Source organism: Sitophilus oryzae, unplaced genomic scaffold (genome assembly GCF_002938485.1).
Source record: "Sitophilus oryzae breed Bouriz unplaced genomic scaffold, Soryzae_2.0 scaffold_808_pilon_pilon, whole genome shotgun sequence".
Taxonomy (NCBI): Eukaryota; Metazoa; Arthropoda; class Insecta; order Coleoptera; family Curculionidae; genus Sitophilus; species Sitophilus oryzae.
Genome location: NW_022147426.1, coordinates 2,078,507 through 2,102,841, shown reverse-complemented (window position 1 = coordinate 2,102,841; position 24,335 = coordinate 2,078,507). Strand labels below are relative to the sequence as shown.

Below are 24,335 nucleotides of genomic sequence, written 5' to 3'. Positions count from 1 at the left end.
GATTGTTTATTAAGCGAAAATGTCAAAAGTTGACATATGATATGCCATTCTATTCAGAAAATGTCATTTTCTATCGAATAAAGTAAAAAAAAAATACCGAGGGTGCCATTTAAAAATAAAAAGTTGTAATAATTTCCGATGAAACAGGAAGTGACCAAAAACAATAATTGAATACGTCAATCAATCCTAATTTAGGTCATTTACTACCATAACAAGTCTCGTTTTTTTATCTGAAAAAATAAAAAAAAAACTTATAGGCGTAAGCCACTTTTGAGAAGCACCCGCTATACGTGACAAAAAAATTAAAATAATAAGATGATTTTTCAAGTTATTTCAAATTAAAAGAAAATTAAAAATCTTTTTAACCCATGTAAATGACTCTGGTTTTGACTCCTATTTCCATTCTCTATGTATAGCGAATTCTATCCATCATATTGGTAAAAGTTGCTCTCTAATCATAGTTCTTAGATCTGGAAAGGCGCACGTCCATACTTCTGGCGCCATCCAGTCGTTCAACCCCTCGAACGCGGCTGGACCAAACGGGGGTGGAACTTCGTAAGCTTACAGCTAACTTTTACACTGTAACTTCATTTTACAGGGTAACTTTGAGATAAGCTTTCTTTTACATCAGTTTCAGAATCTTATACATATTAGGAAAATTCGTTTATTTATGTCCTCTAATCAGTAAACGAGATCTATCGATTAAAAATATTTTCAATATGGCGGTACTTCCGGAAATACCGGAAGTTGACAGCAACTTTTTTATTTTAAATGGGTATCCCACTTTTTTATTACATGCCTAAATTCTTTGTAAAATTTTATGATTTTTGATATCAAACACTATATATCTAACATTAACCGTTTTTGAGAAAAAAAATATTTAAAATTTTTGGAGGAAAAAAACTCCCTGTCAAAAGAATTTGTATAGCCTAAATGTCAAATTTAGTGATTAAAACAGCCACTGTAACATAAAAAGAAGGCATATGGCTATCTATTTCAAAAATTAAATTGTTTGAATGTCATATAATATTGGCCGTAGCTATCAAAAAAAAATTATCAAAATCATTTTTCAAAAAATGGGGGTACCCCTTTAAAATACGAAAGTTGCTGTCAACTTCCGCTATTTCTGGGAGTGCGGCCATATTGAAAATATTTTTAATCGATAAATCTCATTGTGAAACAATGATGTGAGAAAAATCTCCGATCTAGGTATTATTGCTCTAGCATTGGCGTAACTACAGGGGTACCCGGGGGTGCCGGGCCCTCCCAGGTACTGCTGGGCACCCCCCAGAGAAATCTTGAATTATGACTCTTGGCTACGGATTAATTTTTATTTGCTTGCGATGTAGTAAAAATGAGGTTTTCTAGTTTTGTTTCGTTAATATTATTTTGTTGTGTTCAACAAAATGTGTTAATTTTTATTTTTTTAGAAAATTTGTAGGTACTTAAATAATCTACGGGAACGCGGGTTTGATAAGCAATTCTATGAAATTTATTGATAGAGTAATTCATGTAAAGGTTTTATTCAAAAAAATGTGTTTTTTAAAATTATTCTTCACATTTTAAAAAATAAAAGCCCTAGGCTCCCCCTAGGCTCCAGCCACAGGCTCCCCCAGGCTCCCCCCAGGATGAATTGCTAGTTACGCTAATGAGCTCTAGAAACTTCTAATGCACCGTCAGCCTGAGACACCCTGTATATGCTGTTTCTGCACATCGAAGCCTTATCAAAGAAACTGAGCTCTGCCTGTTTTGCGTTAAGATCAGTTTGTAAGGAACTTAACTCATCAACCTCTAGAATGGTCTATTATGCCCTTTTTGAGATCGTATTTTCAAACTTCAAAAGAGAGCAGGTCGATACTTATTGGGACTAAACAGTAGGACTCACTGCCAGAATTTCTTTAAAAATTTCAAAATACTGACTCTTCTTGCCTTATTCATTTTTGAATCCGTTTGCTTAATCCGCAAGGACATATTCTAATATTCTCTATTCCGGAAAGGTCTTCTCACAACTATCCACTTAGGAATGCGGAGCACGATATTTATCTGCCAACCCCGAGCTCAGAACTAGTTAAGGGCTCAATACTGTACAATGCCAGGAAAATGTACAATCATTTGCCTTCGAATATCAAGTCACTTTCATTCTTTCCCGCATTTCGCAAAGCTCTGAAATCATACTTACTGGAGAGAGCCCTATATGCGGTAAACGACTTTTTTGTTGATGTTTAATCATGAACAATTTTGAATTTTAAAATTTTGATCATCTCACACACTGGTTAAAGGTCTAGTATTTAATATTTTATATTTTATAACTCTTGATTTAATGATATATAACATGATTTTATCCATTTACAGTTTTCCTTTTGTAAAATTTTCTAGATACGCCTGTGTTCTGCAATATGTCCATATATGTTTTATTTGTAATTTTATGACGTAAATTTTTTGGAATTGATTTGTATTGTATGACATTTTCTTTTATTATTTGTATATTTGTTTTGTGAATGCTTTGTTGATGAAGCTGTTTTGGCTTTTTGTACAATAAAGCCTTGTTTTTTTTTCTATAGAAAATGGATGCGATGAGGTAAAGCCAACAACATACAGAATTCCACCCCCGATGCCAAAACTAGGTCTTTTACTGTAAACATGTTAAATTCGAAGATAGCGCCCAATAGCGATGATCTTCCAGACCTTAAAAATGTTACAGAAATGATTTAGTTTAAACGAGTCACAGGTAAATTCAAAGTGTTTGAATTTCTTCGCGTTTAGTTGATTTTGGAATGTTTAGACAACAAATATGTAATTGTCGGAGTTCAGTTATAGAGAAATGAACTGCCCAAGATTTGAATTGAAGTGAAACATATAGTGCGTTTTTTTTTGTGATTGGGGGAAAAAATGGATAAAGAGATGACTCAAACGAAGTTCTATAACAGGAGAATGACTGTTTGGTGGTTTTTGATTATGGTTATTAATTTTGTAAGTACGAGTTTGTTACATTTTATTAAAGTTTTTTTTTATATTTTTAAGTATTTCTTCTATGACATGTTATTTAGATACCTAGTGATAAACCAATATCTTAATATTCTAAAAACTGTTTTTCTGTAAAGTAAAAAAAAAATCTGACAGCCAGTGTATTAATAATTACAAAAAAAGCGTTTCTCAAAAGTGGTTCACCCCTATAACTTTTTTATTTTTTCAGATAAAAAAATGAGATATGGTATGTTAGGATATGTCATAAATCAGGATTGACTGACGTATTGAATTACTTTCGGTCACTTCCTGTTTCACCGGAAATTACTACAACTTTTGATTTTTAAATGGTATCCTGAGTATTTTTTACTTTGTTGATAGAAAATTGCATTCTGAATTATAAATAGAATGATATAACATATCTGTCAATTTGTGAAATTTTCAAAAAAAAAATAGTATTTAAAATTTCAGTCTAGAGTGCCATGGCTTTGTTAAGGAGCCTTGGAAAACTAGATTTGATCGTTTTATTTTTTTTTGGTGTCTTCTTCTGGTCGGTTAAAAGATGCTCAAATCGTATTTTTACTTATAACTCAATTTTGCCAAATGGAACGAGGGTGGCTCATTAGCATATCTTCTGGAAAAAGCAGTTTTTTACAAATAATTTGGTACCACACACTGGATATTTCGGTACCACACACTGCAAATTTTCGTTGTGAATCGCATGTTACAATTTCAAATAAACTATATGCGAAAATGTCAAAAGTTGACATATGATGTGTCATTCTATTCAGAATGTTATTTTCTATCGAATAAAGTAAAAAAATACCGAGGATGTCGTTTAAAAACCAAAAGTTGTAGTCATTTCCGGTAAAACAGGAAGTGACCGAAAACAATTGAATACGTCAATTAATCCTGATTTATGTCATATACTAACGTACCAAGTCTCGTTATTTTATCTAAAAAAAAATAAAAAAAAAAATAATAGGGGTGAGCCACATTTGAGAAATACCCTGTATATTATTCGATTTTCTTTTTCTTAATAATTCAGTCAAATATTTTTTACTGTATGCTGAGAAGTAGGATTCTTCTATATTATAGAAAAATTATTATTATTGAAAATTATAAGAAAATAAATCTCATTAAAACGAAATATGAAAAAGAATCAATTAGTGATTATTGATCAAAAAATGATAAAAAAATAGAGAAGAACCGGTTAATAGCGTATTAAAATAAAAAATGTACGTCTATTGACTTTTTGTTGATCGATTTCGCAAATTCCGTAATTAGCAGTGAATGCTTATGTGTTTGATTTAGGTCGTTTTGTGTTCTATTTCGTTGATACATGGTCTAATTTTTGAGTAAACAACTATCGATGTTAATCCAATAACGAAAAAGTGTCATTATTTTATTTGTTCTTTTCTACAGATTTTCTTTACAAGAGGATAACCTTTTATATAATTGACATTTTGATAAAAATGCATTCTTCATCAAAAATTTTGCCTGTTCTAAACTGGTTAATCCCAATTTTCCAATTTTCATACAGTTTTAGAGAAAATTAAAAAAAAAATGAAAATATGGTTCAATTTTCAAGTCCTAAAAATCAAAAGGATTTCTATGGTAATATAATTTCGATTTCATTCTTTGATAGATGCATTTCCGTAGCATTGAACTAAATAAACTTTGTGCTTCTCTTTGAATAAGAAGACTAAGGAAGGAGCATATCAAAAATCTTAGGTACACCGCGATGGGCCTCAAATATGGCCGACTTAAATTCCGGTTTATCGGTGTCGTTCTAATTTTATTTAAAAAATGTAAAACTATGATGTAGGGTAGACGTGGGGTAGACTCAATAATTTGTTGTTTTATTTTACGTTGTGAATAAATGTTGGTAGTTATTAAAATTGTTATAAAAATATATAATTCTAATAAAAATAGATAAGTTATAATAAGTATTTATTAACACAAACATCCGATACGCTACTGAAGCAGGTAAGTCAAATTAACGTATCTAAATTCTTTGACATCTAATCTTTGACAAGTAATAAATAAAAGCTAAAATGCAAGAAAAATATATAATTTAGTTAATTTAAGTGAATTTCATAAATGATCAGTTTACTACACGTATGTATATTATATAGTCACTTACTAGCGAAAAGTTGTTCCATTATTTCACTCAATTTTTGCCGAGATCTACCGCACGCTACACAACCAACTATTTTAGAGTTTTTTCGATAAATCGCGATAGTGTCACTGATATTTTAAGTTCTGCCACAATTTCCATCTAGATTTACTACCTTTATACAACTATCAGTAGTAGAATAAATAATAAATAACATAAAATAAGCTCCGTAAAGACTGACAGATCCACAAAATTTCAAATCAAATTCAAATGTGTCAAATGAATCGTCAAACAGAACTGTCAAGGATCCCCACCCTAGAGAGCTTTTATGGTGGCTTTTCCGCCCACCATGCATGAATACATGGATAGCACTATGCTCCTTCCTTAGTCTTCTTATTCAAAGGTGCTTCTTAACATTTTAAAACCGCAAAAATCATTAACAATCTATCAAAAAATGAAAAAGAAATTAGATTACCATAGAAACGCGTTTTGATTTATAGGACTAGGAAAAAATTCAACCATATTTTCATGTTTCTTTTAATTTTCTCTAAAACGGTATGGAAATTTTGAAAAGTATAAACGAGATTATGAAAAATGATTATGAAAAAAAAAATTGAAAAATATAAACGAGATAGCGTCCCTGCAGACCTCCTCAAAGCAGATCCTAGCACAGCAGCAGTCATACTGCATCCTCTAATTACAAGAGCTTGGGTATCTAACATCATCCCAGATGAATGGAAACAAGGTCTCATTATTAAACTCCCTAAAAAAGGAGATACCACTAACTGTGACAACTGGAGGGGTATTGTTTTTTTAAACACCATTCACAAGATAATATCCTCTATAGTTCATTTAAGGTTAAACTCCTATATAGAGCCTACTCTGAGAGAGAACCAAGCTGGTTTCCGACCGAACCACTCGTGCATTGACCATATTAACCCATTGCGCATTATCATAGAGTCAATAGAATTTAGGTTACCTTTATTCTTATTATTCATAGATTTCGTCAAAGCTTTTGACAGTATCCCCCATGCGATGGTATGGAAAACTCTAAAAGCAAAAAGGTGTTCCGGAAAAACTAATTAATATAATCAAGGAACTCTACAGAAACACAGAATGCAAAGTGCTGCACAACGGTAGAACCAGCGACAGTTTTAACTTAGGGACAGGAGTAAAGCAGGGTTGCACATTATCGCCGCTTCTATTTAATATCGTGCTCGACAGCGTTTTGACTAAAGCCACAGCAAACATTAGGGGAGTACAATGGACTCTGACATCGCATCTGACGGATCTTGATTATGCTGATGATATCTGTCTCACAACGCAATCCTTCAAAGACATGGAAGTGATGCTCAGACGGCTAAAAACAGAAGCAGACAAAGTAGGATTAAGCATAAACGTCGACAAAACAAAGTCAATGCGCATTAACACAAATAACAACACTCCATTCAATGTAGGAATCAAACATGTCGAGAATGTAACAGAGTTTACTTATCTGGGAAGTATTGTAACAGCAAACGGTGGCGCAGACGCGTATATTGTTAGCAGGATCAGGAAGGCGCAGCGAGTTTTTGGACAAATAAAATCAGTTTGGACCTCCCTTCAACTCTCCATAAAAACAAAATTAAGAATATTTAATTCCAACGTCATACCAGTTTTATTATATGGGTGCGAGACATGGAGAGGGACAAAAATATCCATCAAGCGTCCACAGGTATTTATCAATCGCTGCTTGCGGAAAATACTTAAAATCTTTTGGCTAGACACCATACGTAACACCGACCTGCTTCATCTTACAAACCAACAAGAAGTAGGATTAAATCCGCAAAAGAAAATGGGGTTGGATAGTTCACACCTTGCGGAAACCTGATAGTAATATAGGGAGATCAGCGTTGGAGTGGAATCCCCAAGGAAAAAGAAAGCAAGGACGACCTGCTCAAACATGGAGACGTTCCATACTGGATGAGCTTCAACAAGTAGGGTCAACATGGAAGGAAGCAAAAACAACTGCCAAAAATAGATCCCGATGGAGAGCTTTCACTGAAGCCCTTTGCTCCGCGTAGGAGATATACAATCCTATACAGGGTTGTTCACCACATACGACACGGAGTATTGTAGCTAAACGATTAGATTTTTACAAATTTTAAGTTTTGGGTTCGTTGAAGGACTATTAGAGCTACAATTTAGAAATAATTTTACAAGATACAGAGTGTCCCAAATAAGTAAAAAATGCTATAGTTGTATTTTTTTAAATGGAACACCCTGTATATTATTCTATTTTTAGATTCTACGATTGAAATAAAGGTAAATTTTATTAAGGTTTATCACACTTAAACCTTACCGTTTTTTAAATATTTTCAATTTTGTGAAATTGCAGTAAAAATTTTAAGGCTTCATTTCTCCAAGGGTATCAAAGTTTTTAATAGTAAATATTTACTGAAGTTTATTTATTGATCAGTTATTGTGTTGCAATAATAAAAATTATACTACCTTATACAGAGTGTCCAAAATTTTTTATTAAATAATTACTAGCTTTAAACGGCAATAACTTGTTTAATTTAAATGGAACGCCCTGTATATTTTACGTGAATCAGATACATAATGTAATTGTCTATCAAATTGTATTATACCACATTTTACCTATCCATTTAAGTTTTCGTAAAAAAATGCATTTTCTTATAATTTCGACCTCATTTATCAATATACCCATGGAATATTGACATTTTAGATTGTTTTTAAAGCAACAAATGTACAAAATGTACAGGCTAGTAATATTATCGTTTTTAACAAAATGATAATATTACTTGCCCATTTGTATGTAAAAAGAAAACTATTCAAAATCTTCATAAAAGAGTATACCATTAATTAAATATACCACCATTATTTCCGCTCAAATACTAATTAATTACATACTAATTATGTTCGTGAATAGATTATTCTAAATAAATGTGGATTTGAATCAGAAATCAATATAATAATAAGTTATAAAAATGAATGTCTGTGTTGTTACAAATAAGCATTTGTCAAAAAATGAAATATCATTTTTAAGGTGTTACTTTTTACCACACTGTCTAATACACATAAAAAATTCAGTTTTTTAGTATTTGGAGCAATTATTATTAACCAACGCAAACAGTTAATTAATGTAGTTTGAATAAAGGAATCATATTAATTGGTTCTCTTAACAAATATTTAAACAGTTTTTTTTTATTTATTTTTAATGAAATAAACAAACTATATCGACAATATTAGTATCTGTACTCTTTAAAAATTTGGTACATCTTTAAAAATAATCTAAAATGTCAGTATTCCATGGGTATATTGATAAATGAATTAAAATTACAAGAAAATGCATTTTCTACGGAAACTTGAAGCTCTAGGTAAAAAATGGTATAATACAATTTGATAGACAACTAAATTGTGCATCTGATTATCATAAAATATACAGGGTATTCCATTTAAATTAAACAAGTTATTGCCGTTTAAAGCTAGTAATTATTTAAAATAAAATTTTAGACACTCTATAAAGGTAGTATAATTTTTATTATTGCAACACAATAACTGATCAATAAATAAACTTCAGTAAATATTTAGTATTAAAAACTTTGATACCCTTGGAGAAATGAAGCCTTAAAATTTTGACTGCAATTTCATAAGATTGAAAATATTTCAAAAACGGTATGGTTTAAGTGTAATAAACCTTTATCAAATTTACCTTTATTTTAATCGTAGAAACTAAAAATGTAATAATATACAGGGTGTTCCATTTAAAAAAATACAACTTTGATATTTTTTATTTATTTGGGACACTCTGTATCTTGTAAAAATATTTTAAAATTGTAGCTCTAATAGTCCTTCAACGAACCCGAAACTTACAATTTGTAAAAATCTAATCGTTTAGCTACAACACTCCGTGTCGTATGTGGTGAACAACCCTGTATATAAACGAGATTAACCATTTTAGAACAAGCAAAAATCTTTATGAAGAATGCATTTTTTTCAAAATGTCAATAATAAAAAAGGTTTCCTCTTATTGTAAAGACAATCCAGACATATTGTATGTTAAGTGGTTAAGTAGCAAAACTATATGGACTCATTCTTATTAATATTTTTTAAACAAATATTAAGTTCGACAGATTTAAACAAAGTTTTAAGTACAGAGGGTATTCAATCATCAACTTTAACAATTTACAATTCAATTTCTATGGGTTTCAGGATTCCTAAAAAACTTTTCATAAATGTTTCAGATATTTGGAGTAGCTGGAATTATAATATGCAGTCTCAAAATCAGAAACATTGGAAATGAGGACTTCCAAATAGGATTCTTTAAATTATCAATGGGATTTGCCGCATGCAATCTCATACTAAGCGTTCTTCTTCTAGTCGCTGTTCTAAAGGTAAGTCTTATTTAAAAAAAATGTATTAAAAGAATGTAATATTTTTATTTTTGTATTCATTTTGTATAACTAAAAATGTAGTGTATAGAAAATTGTATCTAACTGACAGATTTTTAAGCTTTTCATACGTTTAACACACCAATAATTACATATAATTAGATATTCCTATATAAAGTTGTAAAGAAAAGTTCATTAGCTACTGGTTAATGGATTTTTATCGATGGATTTTAGACATTTAAAGAAATACAAATGTTTTATTAATGCCTTAATGGAACTGCTTTCCATTTTGCAAATTCTTTACAAAATAATTAGCATACCCGTGGTCTTTTAATGCCATTTATGTTAATTAGCAAACATAAAAATACCTGTTACAAAATAACATATACCGGGTGCGTCTCAAAAGTGGCTCATCCCTATAACTTTTTATGTTTTCAGTTAAAAAAAAACGAGATTCGGTACCTATGTTAGTATGTGACATAAATTAGGATTGATTAACGTATTCAATTTTTTTTGGTCACTTCCTGTTTCACCCACTGTTCGGTTTTTATATGATTCAAGGTAAAAAATATATAAATTGTAAAATTAGTAATTTTTTAATGGCCATAATGCGTTCTTTCAAAATCATCGAACAATTAAATCATTTCCATAGATCCAGTGACGTATTGTGACTTTGAATTTTGAGACCAAAAACTGAAACAATAATTTGTCAAGAGAATCATATTACAGTTGTATGTTTTATTTTGCATAAAAGTGTTAACTAATAAGTTAGAATAATTATAATTCTTCCCTAACTAAGTGGTTTTATAGCTAAATTTAACTAAAGCTAAATACAACACAAATCTTAAATACGTGGACTATTATAACAACAAATACATCGTAAAAGACTATTTTGGTAGCATTCTGAACTAGAATTCAAGTTTACAACATTTTAGAAAATAATTTAAAGGAAAAATGTTAATTCAGTTAATATTAATTTTTGTATACTGCTCAGATTTATCTGGTCTTCTATCATATATTTTGGAAATTAGAGAATTACCTGAAGATTTTCATCAAAAAATTGACATTGACAGTGGTGGTGGATCTTAAAGTTTGTCTGAATGTGCTCCCTGAAAATGATCCCGAATATTTCAAGAAATATAAAAGTGCTGGAATTAATAAACTATTCATAATTGGCTTAGGACCAAAGTTGTCTGAATCTTATGCTAACATTAAAAGTTTCTTTGAGACGTTAGATCGGCAGTCCATATGTGGAATTTGTTCCTATACTTTTGCTGCTGACTTTAAGCTTATTATGATTCTCCTTGGTTTTCAGTCAAATTCATCCACTCACACTTGCCCATGGTGTGATGTAAATGTAAAGGAAATGGAAATTAAAGGATCATTCAGAACTATAAAAAGTATTACAGAAAATACAAAATTTGTGGCAACAATCTGGAGGAAATATAACAAAAGCCAAAGATTTTAGTAAGCGTTTTTGTTTGAAATATTTTTTTTGTATTTTTTAAACTGTTGTTCAATGAACCATATAAAAAAGGGCAATTATTTTTTAGAAAACTGTATAAACATACCTTTAATCATTGGCGACGAAGAAACACCTGTCTTAAAGTATATTCCCCCTCCTGAGCTTCACCTTTTGTTAGGTGTGGTTCAAAAACTATTTAATTGTCTTGAATTGGAGAATACCAATGTTGCAACAGAATGGATAAAAAAAAGCGGGATTGAAACTAGATCATTATGGAAAATGTAACGGAAATAACGCCAGACAACTTTTAAAGAAAGTGGATATTTTGAAGACGATATCGCCCGGTACAGAATCCTATTCAAAGTTTTTGAAGCAAAAACCTAAACATCTTTTTTTTAGGAATAAGTATATTGCAGTGTTTTCTGCATTCAATCCGGCATTCAATCTGAGTTGTTTTGGTCAAGCACTAAACAAACATTTTGAACATGACATCGAACAATTTAGATTGGAAATACTCAACTTAGGTATTAAGATAACTCCAAAGATTCATGCAATTCTGCATCATGTGCTAGAGTTTATAAAAGCAAATCATAGAGCTCTAGGATTTTACTCGGAACAAGCATCTGCGAGCAGGTTCATTTTTCCTTTAAATTATTTTCTAAAAAGTTTAACTTGAATCCTCTTTCAGAATGCTACAAAAATAATCTTTTACGATGTATTTGTTGTTATAATAGTCCACGTATTTAAGATTTGTGTTGTACTTAGCTTTAGATAAATTTAGCGATAAAACCACTTAGTTAGGGAAGAAATATAATTATTCTAACTTATTAGTTAACATTTTTATGCAAAATAAAACATATAGCTGTAATATGATTTTTTTGACAAATTATTTGTCAGTTTTTGATTTGAAAATTCAAAGTCACGGTACGTCACTGGATCTATGGAAATGATTTAGTTGTTCGATGATTTTGAAAGAACGCATTATGGCCATTAAAAAATTACTAATTTTACAATTTATATATTTTTTATTTTGAATCATATAAAAACCGAACAGTGCACCGGAAATGAAATTGATATTGATGATAAAATAATATTTTGTTTTAGATATATGTCAAGAATGACATATATCTAAAACAAAATATTATCGATAGAAAATAACACTCTGAATAGAAATTCAGAGTGTTATTTTCTATCGAACAAAGAAAAACATTACCGAGAGTGCCATTTAAAAATCAAAAGTTGTAGTCATTTCCGGTGAAACAGGAAGTGACCGATAACAATTGAATACTTCAATCAATCCTTATTTATGTCATATACTAACATACCAAATGTCGTTTTTTTAACTGAAAATATAAAAAAGTTGTAGTGGGTGAGCCACTTTTGAGACGCGCACACTAAGATGTCATTAAAAGTAATTATTCAAATTTCAAAAAAATACAGTTTTATAATTGAAACAAGAAGGACCATTTAGGGGTGGGGGTAGTTTTTATCCTTCCCGTGTTTTTTCTTATATTATTTTTGTGAAAATCAAATGTTAAAGTGCTTAGCAAAATATAGGCCTCGCAAATCCCATTCAAATCGAAACTAGTTCTTGAAATATCTCAAAAATGTGTTTACATTTTTATATATATAGATTATTGATAAGTTGGATGCTTTCTAGCGGACAAACGAAGCACTTTTGTATACAGGTAAATAAATTGTGTCCAATGAACTTATTCAGATTCTGAAAATACGTAGTAGTTCTATGTCCACGGAATATTGAGACACTCTGTATATTATTCCTATGAAATCAGTAATGAAAAATGTAATGGTTTTTGTCAACAAGCATTTAAAACTTCTCTAGGTTTACCTATCCTCTTTGATTTAAATTTAATGTAAGTTTATAATAAACATTCTTTTTTCTTTTTCAGAGAGATCAGAAATATGCCTTCTTGTATGCCTTATTGATATTTTTAAGTCTGTTTGCCGCTACTATTCATATTGAGAGCACCACGAGCAAAAACGTCACTTTTATAATAATATTTATAGTTTTTGGTAAGTGTGTTATTCATGGAGAAATATTTTTTAACCAAAATATTATTTTTAGCTCTCCTATGTTTCTTGTGGTTCTGTGTCTATGGAACGTACCAGATATGGCTCAAGGATAATTTGGCAGAAAAAAACGAAGTTGAGCAAACTGTTGTGTGAACTTTTTAATTTTGAAGACTGTAATTATTTCTTCTGATACATTTGTATGTAAATTTGTTGATTTCTTTGCTGAGAGTGTTAATTGTAGGTAATAAAATAAAACAAGCAGTATTTCCAATTGATTTTATTTTAATTTTTGAGGACAGTTAGAGAAGTTAATTAATTAAAATTAATTGTAATTATACTTCAGGCACAAGTAGATAGAGCTTTTCTAACTAGTATATAGCTGTAATTCCAGCGAATAACCACCAACACGCTATAGGATCTACCGGAAGACATGCATCAAGTAGAAGCAGTCTTCCGGTAAATACACACGTATTCAACTGCGTATGGTTTATTTTATTGGAGTGCTCTATCTCCAATCAGACCTAGATTAATATAGAGCAGCTCTGGCTATCGATATGTTACACGTAACAGGTCAAGCAAAAGTAAAATTATGTCATGGATAATGGATAATATATATGTCTTTTACTCAATATTTATAATAATTTTTATTATTTATTATAAACTTATTATCAATCTCCTGATGAGTCGAAATAATAGATTTTCTAGCGTATAACAATTTAGACTCTTTTTTGTCTATACGCCTTCATTTTACACACCAAACTACATTTTGTTGTTACACCCTATATACACCGGGTACGCCTCAAAAGTGGCTCACCCTTATAACTTTTTTATTTTTTCAGATAAAAAACGATATTTGGTATTTTAGTATATGACATAAATTAAGATTGATTGACGCATTCAATTGTTTTTGGTTACTTCCTGTTTCACCGGAAATTACTACAACTTTTGATTTTTAGATGACACCCTCGGTATTTTTTTACTTTATTCAATAGAAAATGACACCCTGAATAGAATGACATATCATATGTCAACTTTAGACATTTTCATAGTTTATTTGAAATTATTGTAACATGCTCTGTTCATAACGAAGTGTGTGGTACCAAATTATTCCTAAAAAAATGCTTTTCCCAAATATGCTAATGAGCCATCTTTGTTCCATTTGAAATACTTAAGATATGATTAAAAATACGATTTTTTAATCATATCTTTGTGATATCGATTGGGCATCTTTTAATCGAAAGATAACAAGACACGAAAAACATTAGACGATGGGATCTATTTTTCCTAGGCTCCTTGATTATAAATTAGTGTTTTTAACACAGCCATGGCACTCTATATTGAAATTTAAAATAAAATATTTTTTAAGCCAAAATGTCAAAAGTTGACATATGATATGTCATTCTATTCAGAGTGTAATTTTCTATCGAATAAAGTAAAAATATACCGGGGGTGCCATTTAAAAATCAAAAGTTGAAGTAATTTCTGGTGAAACAGGAAGTAACCAGAAACATTTGAATACGTCAATCAATCCTAATATATGTCATATACTAACATACCACCTCGTTTTTTTATCTGAAGAAATAAAGAAGTTATAGGGGTGAGCCACTTTTGAGACGAACCCGATGTATATAAGTACCGTATGATCGAAAAAAATGGCGTCAAAGAGGGCATATCATTTACGTGGAAAAACGTTGAAAAAAATAAAACTGGTTTGGTATTTTTAAAATGTTTGTATAACTCAGTAATGTTCTTTAAAATATTTATAGCACACCCATGAATTGCTCCCTAACAGAAAATTTAGTTTCCCCCCTTATTGATGCCTCGTACCTACAGAACCGATCGACGTACTCTGTTAATTAGATCCTACAAATCATTTAATGAACTAGTAGCGCAAAATACTCTGTATATAGGTATATTATCCCTACTCGGAAACACGAAAAAAAATCTACTTGAGTCCACTTGGACAGTGGTTACAAAAACGGTGTCAATTTTCATTTCTCTTCGATCTTGTCAAGTGTCAACTGATAAGTTATATTGTTATTTATTTTAGCCGGTTGTGAAGAGTGTTTAGTATTTTTCTGTTGTATCGTTTATTAGAAAACTTTTGTTCTTCCTGTTGATGTAAGTTGTATATTTTTGAAATTATTCAAATTAATAACATAAATATGAACTAATAATAATACTTATTTGTTAATAATAAAATATACACATAAATATATGTTTTACATTTTTACAAAAAATACTATATATTTTACAATAATGAAAATTATACAATATTAACAATTTTATGGGGAGACAATTGAATATTCAAAACAAATTTTGAATAGAAAAATAACGTTAAATCCTAAATAAATAAAATAAATCTCAAGTATCTATGGAAACAGACAGAAAACAGACAGAAGCTAGGTAAGTGTTTAAAAAAAATATTTTTAATTAATTTTCACTAATAAATTTTTGAGCGAATAATAATTATTTGTTTTGATTCTTCAGAATATCTTTGTATAATTCTTTTTTGAAAAAAAAATTATCAGAATTTTGTCACTATTTTTACATTGAAAAATAATACCCTATGATCGAAAAAATCGTGTTAAAGAGCACTTATATGAGTGAAAATTGACATAAAACTTCTCAAAAATAAAAATAATTATAGAAAGTTCAAAAAAGGATAAAACGTTTCCAAGACCACAAATCCAACAAATCAAACAAATTTCAAAAAAAAATAGTTTTTCTCGAATTTTAAACAGTCAAAAAATAATTTTTACCGAGTATAAAAATAAGGCCAACTGGCAGTAAGCGCCAATAGTAAATAAAGAAGTCTAGAGCTTAACCTCACCAAAATTATCATCGATCGTCATTTCTCGGCCGTCTTTGATGCCGTTTTTCCCGATCGTATGGTATTTACTTGAATTATAATGTTAATTTTTATGAAATATTTTTTTAAGTATACAGGGTGTTTCAAAAAGCATGTGCCATCTATCGTAGGGAGAATCCTCACGTAAAAATAAGATTTATTTTTATCAACATAGGGTTCGGTTCTGCTTTGTTTCGTGGCTACAGAGGGTTGGTTAAAATATTTATTTACGAGAGATAGCACATGTTTTTTGAAACACCCTGTATGTGAAAATGATACTAAAACTGATACACATTCCGAACATTGTATTCTCCAGAACTAAGCAATACAGATAAAACAACTACGTTAAATTACCACGTTACGTTTAATTGAAATGTGTAATAAACATAATGTAAAAAATAAGCACTTTTTAATAGTTAATTGTTTATGGTGTTATAGAAATTCAAATCCATATTTGAAAAATGTTATCTACTCATATAGTGTTTTATACAATACAAGTAAATATCCTTGAAATGAATAGCTGAAAGGTGTAATTTTATTTACTACTAATAGCTACACATGGATTAATTCCCTTTATTGATTGCTATAAAATAACTAAATATTTCAACCTAGTTTTTGTTATGTTCCAATATATTAAAAAAAAGATACATCTGCCTACCTTCGGAAATACCCTGTATACTAATTGCTAATTGAATAACGTATGAATAGGACGTGGCATTTAAAAGGCCACAAAACAATTTTCTTGACAGATGAAGATGCTAAAGATCTGAAAGCAGCAAATTACAAGGAATAACTACCTTATTTTTTTAATTGATCTCCATAAAACGACAACATTTTTTTTCTAAACTTTCACAGGAAAATACAGTAGATCAGAGTAGTGGACATCTGCTTTTTGTGGCTTGTTTGCATACCTAAGTGTACTTTGGCTTGAAAGAAATATAAAGTTAATTCTTCTTTTATAATTTTATCTTTTAATCTTTTGTATTGGTTTTGGAATGAATATAAAACCAAAAATAAATTATCATTTATTATCAAACTTTGATTGAATTATTTTTTCTGTCTTTGTATAAATATTTATTATGTATATTTATTTATCATACTGTTCAAAACTTTATATTATTACTCATTATGATTAGTATTTGTTTGTGTTTTATAATTTAAATATCATGACCTCATGACTAACAAAATATTATAATATATCTGTCTTTTTATCTACATTCCCCATATCTTTCAATTTCCCAAAATGGACAAATTCTTCATATAAATAATTTCTTTTTGAAAAAATAAAAAATCGGTAAAAAAACTTTTAAGTTAAACGGTTTTATCTTATGTGCACTGAAAACTAGAAAATAATAATAACAATTAGGTATTTTGAACTTCTAGTTCAGAAATATTTTAGTACTAGGCAGAATAGCTTTTAGGCATATTAGACTAAAACAAAAACGTGGGACCCATTAACTATTGCTGTAATACTTTCTTCTATACTAAGTGTGGATTGCATCGACTTACTATAATCGTTACTGGAGATTTTGACAATCAATAACCAGCCGTGGCGGCTTCACCAGCGAACGCCGATCTACCAAAGTATAAAGATATGCTTTGCCATAGGTAGGATTTCAGAGGGGCCCCACGTTTTTATTTTAGTCTAATATGCCTAAAAGCTATTCTGCCTAGTACTAAAATATTTCTGAACTAGAAGTTCAAAATACCTAATTGTTATTATTATTTTCTAGTTTTCAGTGCACATAAGATAAAGCCGTTTAACTTAAAAGTTTTTTACCAATTTTTATTTTCTAGTTTTTAGTATTTAACGGAAATGCCTACCGAATATTCCTCATTCTATTTAATTCATTTAGTGCATCATTATTACATGGTTTTTTACCTGATAATTTATTACAATCTGACGCTCAGGTGTTTCTGACGCTAACAACTCTCTCCGTCTGTCGCGTTCTGATGCTAGCCTAGACTCATGACGCTCAGGTGTTTCTGCCGCTAACAACTCTCTCTGTCTGTCACGTTGTGATGCTAGCCTGGACTCATGACGCTCAGGTGTTTCTGACTCTACCAGCTGCCTTTGTCTCTCACGTTGTGCTATTAACCTGGCATCATGTTGCTCAGGTGTTTCTGTTGCTAACCGTTCTCTTCGTTTCTGTAGTCGACTATAAGTTTCATTTTCACTTTCTTTTGCACGTTTCGTTCTATACTTTTCTTTCGCCTTTTCGAGCCTTCTTTTTCGTTGTGTAGCAGTTTCGTTTTTATTTTTGTTTGTGTTTTTATTTATTGTTTCCATGTTGTTCCCACGAGTAATGGACATTTTAACGGTCGACCCCAGAGGTCCAGTAGAGGGGCAAAGCTATAATATACAACAAGAGGCGCCCAATCTTGAGGGGAAACGCTTGCGACATTACATTTTTAGCCACCCTAATGCCATACAGTCCTCAGCACATTTTAACCTATTACCTTAACTTGGGTGGTAAAGCTACCGCTAACTACGTAGATACATCTAATCACCTATTTTTTTTATCTGTCCTTCTAACGTCACACAATCTTGGACACAACTGTTCTGGACACGACTGCTCATGCCCTCACCTAATACGCCATTTTGTAACGACGTCCATCTTGGATTTTAAATTTTGTCATAATCACAGTATTCTACTAGTGTAGCCCTTTCATTTGATACCCATATTGAGGGGGTTGTGGAAAAATATGAAATCCGCCATTTTGTACCGGCGGCCATCTTAGATTTACAATGTTATTGATATTACTATATTGTATTGTCATCGGAACTAAAGGTGTGTACCAAATTTCAGATCAATCTGGCAACAGGAAGGTACTTAAATTTCAATTTCTAATTTTGACCCAAATAAACAAACAAATAAATAAATACCCGTACGGGTCAAGCTAAATAAAACCGTTCAATAAAATTATTACAATATAAAATATTAAGCAAGAAATAAATAAGGTATTTGTAAATTACCAAATACTTGTTACTTATTTTCAACTAATATTAAATACAATTACAAAAGAAATTAAATAGATAACAAATAATTTCTTCTTTAGAGTTTGAGCGTTGTTTGATGAGCTATGATAGTATTCTTGTATGGCTGTTGTTTCTTGTTCTTTTTTATTAGGAGATAGGTTTCTTAACATATTCTCACCTGAAAAGAAAAATTAATTAACATATGTATGACAAATGACAAAATGTTGTGTATTCGAAGAATTATTGCAACTAACAAAGGTTGAATCACAAATATAGGTAGTAATAAAGCAACACAGGTGTAGAATAAAAGTAGAATTAATTGTTGTAAAAAATGACAAATACCCAGTCATTACATATACAGGGTGTTTCAAAAAACATGTGCCATATATCTCGTGGGGAAATTCCTCGTGTACAAAGATGATTTATTTTTTTATATCCGATTCTGCTTTGTTTCGTAGCTACTGGTGGTTATTTTTTCGATTTATTATAATAATAATTATAAGTGTTTTTAGCGATTCGAATGAAATTTTGAGGGTAAAAGTTACTATAAAGGCAACATATTTTAATGCTACAAAAGCTTCGACATATTCACAAAGGACGTGCATCTGTGTTACCACTGGAATATTTTTATAAAAAAAACATGTGCGCCACTGACTTTTTTCTCTTGTTAGCAAAATTGTGCTGAACCTATTCTCTGTGTAGAACGTTTAAAGTTGTCTCTCGATTTTTTGTCGATTTCTGTATACTTATAGTAACTTTTACAAAAATAAATCTTATTTTTACGTGATAAAGGTCGGCCATAAAGTCGTGCCACATCAAAGTTTCATTTTTTTAAATAGAACCCCCTGTATATTATTGCATATTTCAATTTTTCCTTCAATTCTCTGCAAAAATCGAGATACACACAACGTACCTCAAACCAACCGTTTCCGAGTTATTGACTTTTGAAAATATCACTTAACAAATTCGATTTAATTAATTTCGATGTGTTCGGTTTCATTAAACGATGTCATTCTGTGGAAACTATGATACTTAAAAATATTTGACGTTAATTTTCAAGTTAATATTTATAGATGTGATGAAAATGAGAATATATCAAGTCTGGAAATTACAAAATTTTCGTTTAACATTTCAAAACTAAAACTCGATATCTCGGAAACGGTTGTATTACAATTTTTGCCTAAAATTGAAGGAAGAATTGAAATACCCAATAATTTACAGGGGGTTCTATTTAAAAAAATGAATCTTTGAGGTGCCACGACTTTCTATCGAATAAAGTAAAAATATACCGGGGGTGCCATTTAAAAATCAAAAGTTGTAGTAATTTCTGGTGAAACAGGAAGTATAGAGAAACATTTGAATACGACAATCAATCCTAATTTATGTCATATACTAACATACCAAATCTCGTTTTTTTATCTGAAGAAATAAAGAAGTTATAGGGGTGAGCCACTTTTGAGACGAACCCGGTGTATATAAGTACCGTATGATCGAAAAAAATAGCGCCAAAGAGGACATATCATTTACGTGGAAAAACGTTGAAAAAAATAAAACTGGTTTGGTATTTTTAAAATGTTTGTATAACTCAGTAATGTTCTTTAAAATATTTATAGCACGCCCATGAATTGCTCCCTAACAGAAAATTTAGTTTCCCCCCTTATTGATGCCTCGTACCTACAGAACCGATCGATGGACTCTGTTAATTAGATCCTACAAATCATTTAATGAACTAGTAGCGCAAAATACCCTGTATATAGGTATATTATCCCTACTCGGAAAAACGAAAAAAAATTTACTTGAGTCCACTTGGACAGTGGTTACAAAAACGGTGTCAATTTTCATTTCTCTTCGATCTCGTCAAGTGTCAACTGATAAGTTATATTGTTATTTATTTTAGCCGGTTGTGAAGAGTGTTTAGTATTTTTCTGTTGTATCGTTTATTAGAAAACTTTTGTTCTTCCTGTTGATGTAAGTAGAATTTATATTTTTGAAATTATTCAAATTAATAACATAAATATGAACTAATAATAATACTTATATGTTAATAATAAAATATACACATAAATAATATAAAATTAAATATATGTTTTTACAAAAAAAAATATATTTTACAACAATAAAAATTATACAATATTAACAATTTTATGGGGAGACAAATTGAACATCAACAGAAATTTTGAATAGAAAAACAATGTTAAATCCCAAATAAATAAAATAAATCTCAAGTATCCATGGAAACAGACAGAAAACAGATAGAATCTAGAGAAATGTTTTAAACAAATCTTGTTTGAAACGGTTGTATTACAATTTTTGCCTAAAATTGAAGGAAGAATTGAAATACCCAATAATTTACAGGAGGTTCTATTTAAAAAAATGAATCTTTGAGGTGCCACGACTTTATGACCGACTCTCTATACTTAAATTTATTACAAGATGTTAGGCATTTAAAAACCGTATAACTTTTGTATTTAACTTTTAGCAAGACCTCGTATACTTTGCTCAATAATCGACCCTTTCCATACATATCAGCGACACTGTATAATTTTGCAATAAATCAGTTTCAATAACACAAAATAAAGGTTAAACGCGATAAATAAAAGAAAATATTATACCTAGTTCTTTAGTTTTCAAAAGCACGTTGTTCAATGCTGCCACTTTTTCTTGGATAGCGCTCAATTTGTCGATACCTTTCTGTCCTAATCTACTGGTAGCATTCCAAAACTTGGTTAGCATGCTGATATTTTCTCCTACAGTACTACTAACATTCTGTAAACCGGAAAGAGTATATTAACATAATATTTAATGGCATCATTAAACAATATATAGAAGCGTACAGGCCAAGTAATGACGTCCAGAGCTTGACCTCGCTAAAATTATCATTCCCCAGCCGTCTTTGACGCCGTTTTTTTTTCAAACCTAGATTATAGGTATTATATGAAAAAAAAACTGTAATAGGTAATGTGAAATACAGTTGCAACCACTATGTATATTAAATATTATAAATTATTTTTGAATATAAAACGTAACTCAAAAAAAACTTTTATTAACAAATATTGTTAATAAAGCAAACCAAACCAAAAACTTACCTGGCCGATTAGAAAAATACAAATCATAACTGAAACACACTTAAACATTTCTGAAGAAATTCTCACAGTGAAATATTTCGATAAACTTATAACTAGATAGTTAATATTTTATATAGCATAATCAATCACTGTCGAATAATTGCTGTTGTTCTCATAATTAATTTATTTTATGTACTTTCTGCTCTCTATGTAAATCCCAAATCTTATTTATAAGTTTGAAATTCCAACTGTAACAATTATTCCCAAAAGAATATTTAAAGAATGGTTAAACCATAATCTGTTGGTGTTATATACTTTAAAACAAAATAAATAAAAAGTCACTTATTATCGCGTTGCGGAAGGATAATACAACTGATGAATGAATGAATCAGAACCACATATATTCTTGGAATTCCACAATTCACACTTAATAATATAGGACATACATACCGGATGTCTCAATAAGTTTCTCTATGAAATACCACATCAAAGTCAGAATCTGCATTCTTCAAAGGCATAGATAAAAGACTTATACTATTAAATAGATAGGCAACTTATAATACATTTCAATTTTATTATACAAGGGCGCCTCTGGTAGATGGAGGAAGAAATACTAATGGAAGAGAGGGGTGCGGGGAAGGGGGGTTGTTTTAGTTAATTTAAAATAAATTTAGACATACATGTAAGAACACTTTGTGTGCTTTTAATTAGGTCGAACATATTATAAACGATAAATCAACTGAATTAAAAGCATACAAAGTGTTCTTATATGTCGGATATTAATTAAAAATATATTAAAAAGACTAGAAATAGTATATATTAAGTTGTTACAGTTATAATTTAATCTTTGGCGGCTTTCAGCAAATAGCAGGCAGTTTTACATAATTTTCCTCCCTTTGAAGTGAATTGGAAACGGCTATATAATTTTGGTGTAGGCAAGATTCCCAGTTTGTTTCCGTTTGAGACCTGAAATAATAAAAACAAATTAAATTAGATGTAATCATCTGCTGATCATGCTAATATAACACAACGCGCGTCCTTAATTCCTTACATGCACCGTAATAAAATTAAATAACTGCTCAGCAGGTGGCATTTATTAGCAGTACTAATTTAAAAATCTATAACTGTAAGTAGATATGTTTAATTTACTTACCATTGTATCCTTCGGAAACCAGGTGTACAACAATTAAACTCCATGATAAAAAATAATTAAGAGTCTATACAAAACACAAATTGTCCCACCATTTTTAAAAAAACATTGTCTAAAACAGAATACTGGCAAAAACTCTGAAGGAATTTAATTTTACAATAATTCGACAAATCAAAACGAAATCAAACCGTAAAATCACAACAAAAGCGTCTCTGAGTGACAGTTAAAAATCAAATTTTATTATTGTCAGATATTGACATTTGCATTGTTAATATTGACAGTTTTAATATTTTGCGCCTCTGCATCTTGGAGGAAAAACTATTTTTAATGAACCGTCATTTCCATTTAAGTTTCTCAGCCATGTTCAAAGGTATACTCTGTTTTTTTTCTCAGGTAAGATTTCGACAGACGATGACAGAAGAAAAGCAGATGACGTCCCATACCAATCTATTTATTTTACTAAAAAAAGTTTCTAATCATTTTTAAGTTATCTATGGATGGGTTTAAATATAAATCCGTCATACGTCGTGTCTTGTTGTTTTTAACCAGTTTTATTGGTTTATTTAAAAAATGACAGATCGTATTTCAATTTTATTGGTTTGACGGAACGATGAACGACAAACGGACGCTGATGCGTATGAACTCGCCTTTAGATTCTTGTCATTTTTGACGCTTGTCAAAGTCTTCCCAAATTATAGGTTATAATTTTGTGTCAACTTTTGTTAAATACCCTGCGTTTTGGAAGATGATAGATGATGCATTTTGATTCGTATTATTACGTGTGTTTTGTGTCTTTTGAAGTCAAGTGGAGGAAAAATCGAGTGAAAATTAACTGTAGACCCAGAGCACAGTTTATGGTTAATACTCGCTACCCAGGCAGAAAGTCTTATACACCAATGAAGTTGCCATAGTTAAAGTTTGTATACCATCTCGTCGTAGATAAGTGCATCTCATATATGGTAGAAGGATCAAACTAAACACATACTAAAAACTGGAGTAGCTGTAAAATATCGACATCACACGATAGGTAAATAATGGATTTTAGTACTGCAGAAAAATAATGTCAAAAGGTACTGGTTTAAGAAAATTAAGATTAAAGTTAATTAATCAACCTTTAAGGTATAAAATTTGGTAGGTGTTATTATTAATAAAATAGTTTGTTTTATTTACCTATGTTTTATTTATTCCTGTGGAATATTACAAATTTGTATTTGTACATAAGTTATATTGATAAATATAATCATAAATGCGGGTAGTTTCATAAAGCTTGAAAGTAAAAATTAGTTCTTTTTTTATATTTTTTTGGTATGTCC

The 24,335-nt window shown here is 30.3% G+C and overlaps 2 protein-coding genes across 2 annotated transcripts; one reads left to right on the top strand and one right to left on the bottom strand.

The window, feature by feature from the left end:
* Positions 1-2,615: 2,615 nt before the first annotated feature.
* On the top strand, positions 2,616-13,205 carry LOC115888734. Its single transcript, XM_030908555.1, has 4 exons — positions 2,616-2,970; positions 9,331-9,480; positions 12,853-12,976; positions 13,029-13,205. Exons 1-4 carry the CDS (start codon positions 2,890-2,892, stop codon positions 13,127-13,129), a joined length of 456 nt encoding a protein of 151 aa, XP_030764415.1. The 5' UTR covers positions 2,616-2,889; the 3' UTR covers positions 13,130-13,205.
* Positions 13,206-18,733: 5,528 nt separating this feature from the next.
* Positions 18,734-22,369, bottom strand: LOC115888821. Its single transcript, XM_030908676.1, has 3 exons — positions 21,894-22,369; positions 21,420-21,573; positions 18,734-18,985 (listed from the first exon to the last, which is right to left on the bottom strand). The coding sequence occupies exons 1-3, from the start codon at positions 21,939-21,941 to the stop codon at positions 18,825-18,827; spliced, it is 363 nt and encodes a 120-aa protein (XP_030764536.1). The 5' UTR covers positions 21,942-22,369; the 3' UTR covers positions 18,734-18,824.
* Positions 22,370-24,335: the final 1,966 nt, after the last annotated feature.